Source organism: Protobothrops mucrosquamatus, unplaced genomic scaffold (assembly GCF_001527695.2).
Source record: "Protobothrops mucrosquamatus isolate PMUCROS unplaced genomic scaffold, P.Mucros_1.0 scaffold3188, whole genome shotgun sequence".
Classification (NCBI taxonomy): domain Eukaryota; kingdom Metazoa; phylum Chordata; class Lepidosauria; order Squamata; family Viperidae; genus Protobothrops; species Protobothrops mucrosquamatus.
The window spans coordinates 59102-67217 of record NW_015389186.1 but is presented as its reverse complement, the minus strand read 5'-3'; the positions used below and the strand labels follow the sequence as shown (position 1 = coordinate 67217).

The following is an 8116-nucleotide window of genomic DNA, read 5'->3' as shown; positions in this document are numbered from 1 at the left end:
TCCTCCTCCTCCTCCTCCTCCTCCTCCTCCTCCTCCCCCTCCCTGTAAACCCCACTCCCTTCTAGCACTGATGATGTTACCTAGTTGGGTCATGAAACGTCTGCAAGAAAGCAACCAAGCTCGGACAGCCCTAAGGATTCTTCATTTCAACCACCAGCTGCAAATATTCTCCTTTATTAGATCATTATTGTTTTTTTATAAAACCCCACACTAAAATCTTATTGTAGTGCTACAATGGATGCAACAGAAACCAGCCACCGGGGGCTAACAGTAGCCTTAAAAAGAAGGCTGCAATTCACACGGACAAATAAAAACCAATCTCGGACAGTTAAGCCATGAATGTCTGGAGGGTCACATGAAACCTCCTTATTGTGGTTTAGATATGCTGCCGAATGAGGCTGGAAAAAGGCTGTAATGGGAGAGCTGCCCCTTATAAACTCAAATGGCAAAGCCGCCCCTGACATTTCAGTATCAAAATGTCTACCGTAACATAAGATTTTTTTTTTAAAGCAAATAAGCTGCGCGGAAATGCCCAGTGGGACCCTGTTTAAATAATCAACGTATTTTCCCGCTCAAAGCATGAGCTGTGAAAGCATTTTCGTTCCCTTTTGAGTCAAGAATAATGTCAGATTGTTAAGGAAAGGGAAGAGCGGTTCAGTTTTGAAGTTGTACATGGCGAAAAAGGTCGTAAAATTGCACCCGGCTTTGCTTAACAACAAATGGAAACTAACCAAGGAGAGAAGCAACCTAGAACTAGGGAGAAACTTCCTGACAGTGAGAACAATTAACCAGTGGAACAACCTGCCTCCAGAAGCGTTGAATGCTCCAACACTGGAGGTTTTTAAGAAGAGACTGGACAGCCATTTGTCTGAAATGGTATAGGGTTTCCTGCCTGAGGAGGGGGTTGGACTAGATGACCTCCCAGATCCCTTCCAACTTTTATTATTATTAACAACCTGCCTCCAGAAGCTCTGAATGCTCCAACACTGGAAGTTTTAAAGAAGAGACTGGACAGCCATTTGTCTGAAATAGTATAGGGTTTCCTGCCTGAGCAGGGGGTTGGACTAGATGACCTCCAAGGTCCCTTCCAACTTTATTATTATTATTATTAAATATTCTGGTCTCAGTTGTGGCATATGATGAGGCCTACTTATCTGGAACCAAGGATCTGGCTTTGAACCGGTCAATAATCGCCCAATAATAACAACACAAATGCATAGATCAGTGGTTCTCAACCTTTTTAATGCCGTGACCCCAACCGGTCATAAGTCAAGGTCGTAAGTCGAGGACTAAACCGGTCATAAGTCGAGGACTACCCAACGGGTCGTAAGTTGAGGACTTTCTCTGTCCGGGAGCGCCGCACATGCGTGGTTCTGCCCCCTGCGCCGGCCGAGGCGTAGCTGGCAAGCGGCAGAGACAGAGCAGGCCGACCACCAGCTGGCCCAGCCCAAGGGAGGTAAGGCACCCGCCGGAAAAGGGGAAAAAAAATGGCGGATAAAAAAGTGGCGGACAAAAAAATGGCGGACAGCCTTGCTTGGCGACCCCCGTGAAATGGCCAATCGACCCCAAATGGGGTCCCGACCCACAGGTTGAGAACCACTGGCATAGATTAAAAACAGATGTGTTCTCGCGTTGACTTTTCAAGTAGAAAGAAAAAAAAGGAACTAAAATGTTTCTCTTAACAGCATTTTTTTAAAAAAAATGTGTACGGAGATTTTATTTTATTTTAATATCAACGACATTTAAAACCCGGCATTTTTCTACTGTATACATTTCTGAAGTACAGCTTCAGGAGCCATTATCACCTCTTTCCTGCCTCATTCTCTGGCAATATATAGATTAGAATCGCATTCATGCTTTATCCCAAAGGTGTTTTTATTTTTCAAAAGGCAACGGGATTTGGGTTTTTCCTTGAAGAGGTTTCACTCTTCTTCCAAGTAGCTTTTTCGGTTCCGACTGAACGGTGGAGGATGGAAGGATTTATATGCCTTTGCAGTCGTCTGGTCATTAGTACTCCCTCTGAGAGTTGTTGAGGCCGCCTGGAGGTTTAGCTCTGACCTCAGGGTCACCTGAATAGTGCAAATGGACTTTCTTGGAATTGCTGGATGTCCTGGTTCCGACAGATGTTACTCTTCAAAGAACTTCGCTGCTAACATCGGATGTTCTTGCTTTGACAATATACGAAGATGTAGACATTTTCTATTTAACCTGTGTATTACTTTTAGAGTTAGAATTAGATGGTGCTGGAGGGGAGGGGGAAGAATGTGCATGGGGATTAGTTAGTCATAACAATATCTCAGTAGAGTATTCTTCAAGGTTGTTTGTAATAAGAAGAGATAAGTAATGGCCGGTTATGGAACGGGAGGGAAAATTTGCACTTCAAACTAATTGGAGAATGTGATTAATGACTGTTAAATTGAGGAGTAAATTATGCTTAGATACTATGTGTTTAGGGGACGAGAATTCAGATTTTGGCTTCGCCGAAGCTATGTTGCTCAATTAAAGATTCTTTAAGGTAAACAATGCCTCAAAGTTCTTTGAAGAGTTTCTTCTTTCGGAACCATGACAGTTTACCTTAAAGAATCTTTATTCAAAATAACATGGCACCGGCACGTACATGGTCGAAGCCAAAATCTGAATTCCCCTCCCTTGAGTACATAGTATCAAAGCACAATTCCATCCTCCAATTAACGGTCACAAATCACATTCTCCCATTAGTTTGAAATGCAGACCTTCCCTCCAGTTCTATAACCCGCCATTTCTTATCATCTCTCGTTTCAAACAACCTTGAAGAATACTCTACTGCGATGTTGTTGTGTTTAACTAATCCCTATACACATTCTTCCCCCTCCCCGCCCACCATCATCTAATTCTAAAAGTAACACACAGGTTAAAGAGAAAATGGCTGCATCTTCATGTCAAAGCAAGAACATCCAACGTTAGCAGCGTTGACACTGAAAGGGCTGTGTTGTAGGCAGCAGATAGGGGGTGTAGTAACACCTCCCCCCATTGAGAGAGAACTGGTCAATCTTAATGTAGATGGCCTCTCTGACCCCTCTTTCAAGCCAGCGGTCCTCTCTGTTGAAAATGTGGACTTTGCTGTCTTCAGAAGAGTAGACTTTATCTTTCAAATACAGATGGACTGCAATCCACACTCGTTTGCACTCTTCAGGTGATCCTGAGGGCACAAGTGGCTTCCACAACTCTCAGAAAGAGTGCTAATGACCAGATGACTGCAAGAGATATACAGTAAATCCTTCCATCCTCCACCGTTCAGTCAGAACTGAAGAAGCTTTTTGGATGAGAAGTGAAATGTCTTCAAGGAAAAAACAAAACCCAGTTGCCTTTTGAAAAAAACATCTTTGGGACAACCGTGACCTGGATGACAGAGAATCTCCACAGAAATTCATACTTTATGTTACCCCAGAGAGTAGGAATAAGCAGATCGATCATTAAAAAAAGGAATATTAAGCCAACAAGCCTGCAAATACCCTGCTATTTTCCTCCACAACATGAAAAAAAAAAAAGGATTTAAAACTATATTTACCCCAAATGGAAGAAAACTTCAACGTTATCTCCATCTCTGCTGGAGAAAAAAAAATTGTTTCTACGAGGGCAATTCGGAAATAAACCTCCGTTTGGTTATCAATGACAGACACTCGCAGATACAGAACTTTTATTATACACGTTAGAAAACTACAACATGACATGACTTTTCGACATAATCGCCATTCAAAGTGAGGCCCTTGTCGTAACGTCTTACAAGGTTTGAAATGCCTTAGTAGTCGTCGCTCGGCGCCAAACCTGGGCTACAGGTGTGTGTTTGTGTGATCAAAAACATCACAACGGAACTGCTTCAAAAGTTCTTGGGTGCGTCTAGCAGTATGTGAGCGAGCATAAGAAGGGACTGGACAGCCATTTGTCCGAAATGGTGTAGGGTTTCCTGCCTGAGCAGGGGGTTGGACTAGATGACCTCCAAGGTCCTTCCAACTTTACTATTACTATTATTATTGTTGTTGTTGTTGTTGTTGTCGTGAACCAACACCACAGTCAGCAGGCCCCGACACTTGTTATGGAGAGCTCATCTGAGTTTTTGTAATGTTTCACAGTAGACTTCTGAATTGATGGTCCAACCACGCTCCATGAAATTCACTAGCCGTACTCCTTTGGCATCTTCCAATTTGGCGGGCTATTCTATGGCACCACTTCCGGTGTGGTGTTGGGTCACAATACAATGCTCTCCCGCACACCGCTAGACGCACCCAGGAACTTCTGAACGGTTCCGTTGGGATGTTTTTGATCACCCCCCCTTTATTATTTTTACAAACAACTCAAGGCAAGAAACACATCCTCCTATTTTCCCCACAGCAACAACCTTGTGAGGTAGATTGGGCTCAGAGAGAGGGACCGGCCCAAGATCACGCAGCTGGCTTTTGTGGCTAAAGCGGGACTTGAACTAACATTCTCCCGCTTTCTAGCCCAGTGCCTTAACCACTAGACCAGGGGTAGGCAACCTTGGCTCTTTTATGACTCGTGGACTTCAACTCCCTGAATTCCTGAGCCAGCCATGCTGAGGGGAAAGGGAGAGGTTTCCAAGCTGAGCCATGCTGCCTCAGGAATTCTGGGAGTTGAAGTCCACCAGTCATAAAGCGGCCTAGGCCTAGCCCGGGGTAGGCAACCTTGGCTCTTTTATGACTCGTGGACTTCAACTCCCAGAATTCCTGAGCCAGCCATGCTGAGGGGAAAGGGAGAGGTTTCCAAGCTGAGCCAGGCTGCCTCAGGAATTCTGGGAGTTGAAGTCCACCAGTCATAAAAGAGCCAAGGTTGCCTATCCCTGCACTAGACCAAACTGGGCCATCTTTATGGTTTGGAGAGATGAGAAAATACAGATCTGCTGCTATTTTTCCCATGTGCATAAGGGGAAGAGTGGAATTCATCTCACCATCCTCCTTTCTGGTGGAGATGGCTGCCTCTGCGAAAAATGTCTTTGCTGTCCTCGTACCTCCATTATCTCAACCTTCTAGATTACAATCGCATGATAGCCTGCAGAGGAAGCAGCCAACTCATGGTGACAACTGCACTTCTCTTGTCAACATGGCTGCCTTCTGCTTGTAGGTTGCATTGTGGTCTCCTCAGAAAAGACCAAGGTGCAAGCCAACTGCATCCTCCATTCTACGAAGAAAGTAGACATCTCCATGACCGGTAGATTTTGGATAAAATCTATTCCAGGCCTGCTGGTCAAGGAGGCTTCCGTATCTTTCAGGGTTTTGAAAAGCTTAATTTAGATCCACAACGATGGGACACCTTAACTTTGAGTATGGTTGAACCTACCACAACTATGCAGCATTTTTGTGGAGAATAGTCCTAGGCAGTGCTTTTTTTCTCATAAAACGCACCGGAACGGAGTTCTGGCACTTTTTTGGGATGGATTTTCCAAGTTTTAGAAGTAACTTTTGAAAATTTGATGTTTGGTCCACATGGACTTGAATCGCCCTATCGGGTGTAGCAGGCCAGCGACAAAATCATTAAAACGGTGCTTGTGTGTCGAGTCCGATGCATGCGTACTTCGTCCGCGCTGGTTGTGATGGCGCTGCACGGCTTGTGATTGGTCATGTGGTCGCGTGCTGAGTGCTTACTGCCAGCAGCGACCATTATGTTTCATTACACAACTGACATGTGTGAGTGTGTGTACAGTAATTGACTACGTGCGAAAGGTAAATCATTTATTTTAAAAAATCGTTGGTGAATTGAAAATCTTTTAAAAAATTTGAGTGGAAAAGTGTGACCCCCAATTTTTTTTAAAAAATACTAATTACTTTTCAACTGCCGGTCCTGCTAAGAACTGAATATATAATTTTTTAAATAAAAGATTAACAAGATGTGAGTTCCAGCACCTTTTTTCTGACAAAAAAAAGCACTGGTTTCATTTGAATTAAGAACCATTCAATTGGAAAATGGCCTCTGTTTGAAAAAAGGATGAAAAGAAGATATATTTATTCCATGTGAGATGGTGGACATTTCATTAAGAATGTATTATTCTTGACACCGCTTCCATTAATATTCAGAACTGAATTCAGAGGTACGTTGGTACGCAACGGCTTTGAAATTTATTGAATTTTGTACTTACAGTATTTTGACATGAAAATTTTCTCCTAGTACTCATCGTTTGTTTGGTACTCAACGCACAAGCTAGAACTTGTCGATGTTGGCTGCCTTGTGATTCACTAGTTTATACCTTATGGGCAAAATATGTTCGGTACTCATCATTTTTGGTATTAATTCCATCTCATGGAATCAATTAATGATGAGTATTGAGGTACAACTCTACTTGATTGGACTAAGGCAGGGGCCTTCCAACTTGGCCCTTTTATGACTGGTGGACTTCAACTCCCAGAATTCCTCAGTCGGCCATTTTGATGAAACTGCAGGCTTGGATCCAGACCAGGTGCCTTCAAACATGGCCCTTTTATGACTGGTGGACTTCAACTCCCAGAATTCATCAGTCGGCCATTTTGATGAAACTGCGGGCTTGGATCCAGACCAGGGGTCTTCCAACTTGGCCCTTGTATGACTGGTGGACTTCAACTCCCAGAATTCCTCAGCCAGCATGCCTGGCTGAGGAATTCTGGGAGTTGAAGTCCACAGGTCATAAAAGGGCCTAGTTTGAAGACCCCTGGACTAATGGGACATTACATTAAAATATAGTAAACTGAGACAAAAAAAGAAAATGGTGATAGAAAAAAAAGAAAAGAAAAGAAGAGAATACATATAAAGAAATGGCTTCCAACTTTCCATACCATCCAATCTTTTGGTAGTTATGTATAAAATTATAACCAAATTTCTCTAAGATGACTCTGTAATCCCCTCCTTTCAATAACCTATTCTTTCTACTTTTTAAAATCATAACTCTCAAACGCCTTTTCTTTTTTATGCAAAAAACCCATAAGAGGTTTCCAGTCATTGATGAGTGTCAATAATCATCTTTCTCTAATCAAAGAAGTCAGTTTGGCCACCTCAACAAATTCTGTCAATTTCAGCAGCCATTGTTCCCTTGGTTTGTAGCTGAATCTTTCTATCTTTGTGCCTATAATAGAATTCCCCACAGTAATCATATACTGAAATAATCTTCCATGCCTTTTTTTCTAACTTCGTATGTATCCATTTCTGAACCATCCAGAATAATTAAGTTCTTAATTAAGTCTTCTTCAGCTGGTGTTTCATCATTTTTCCAATATTGAGCAAATGTAATTCTTACTGCTGTTAGTAAATGTAATATTAAATATACACATTCTTTGTCATCGTTTTCTGAAATTATACCTAAAAGAAATAGTTCCAGTTTATAGTCTACATGTTTTCCTAACATTTTTTCTAACTACATATGTATCTTTGACCAGACTTTAGGGCATGTCCATCAAAAGTGGTAATATGTGCCTGGCTTTTGTCTACATTTCCAACAATTGCTAGGCATATATTTAAACATTTTTGCTGGTGTTGCAGGTGGTAAATGCCATCTATAAAACATTTTATATAAATTTTATTTGTAAGTAGCTGCCCTTGTTATTTTATAGTTTCTTTCCCACACGTTTTGCCATTTTTCTAACTCTACCTTGTGCCCAAAGTTTTTTTTGCCCAAGTTATCATTGTTTCTTTAACTTGTTCATCTTCCATCTTTAAATTTAACAGAAAACTACAGTTTCTTAATCAGTTTTTCCTCTGTTGACAATAGTATCCGGTCAAGCACTGTCTGATCTTTATAAAAAACATATGTTTTGGCATCTTTCTCATATCTCATCTGCATTTACAAATGCAGTTCAAATATTCTGAAATCTTTCCTAAGTCTTAATTCCTTGTTATGGGTAGGTGATTAACTGTAAAAATAGGTTAAGATACCCTTTCTATTCCCAAAATTCTGTAGATAACCAAGGACACCTGTATAAGATGAGGGTCAACTTAGTCTTTAAAGATGTTTTTCAATGAAGTAGTTCCTCCTTCAAATAGATTTGTCTTCTCTAAGAAAAATAACAAAAAAAACCATATTTGGAAGCTTCTGTAAACCATCTTATATAAACAACAAATGCCATTTTTTTTACAAAAAAAAAGTTCCTAAATTAGTTAA

The 8116-nt window shown here is 41.4% G+C and overlaps 1 protein-coding gene across 1 annotated transcript in view; it reads left to right on the top strand.

Moving 5' to 3' along the window:
• LOC107297214 (lipoxygenase homology domain-containing protein 1-like) overlaps positions 1-8116 on the top strand; it is a gene marked incomplete at its 3' end in the record, with an annotated part of 116762 nt that overhangs the window by 54780 nt on the left and 53866 nt on the right. The window contains exon 13 of the mRNA XM_015826572.1: positions 5025-5111. Within this exon, the coding sequence (XP_015682058.1) occupies positions 5025-5111 (87 nt within the window). The remainder of the gene's footprint in view (positions 1-5024; positions 5112-8116) is intronic.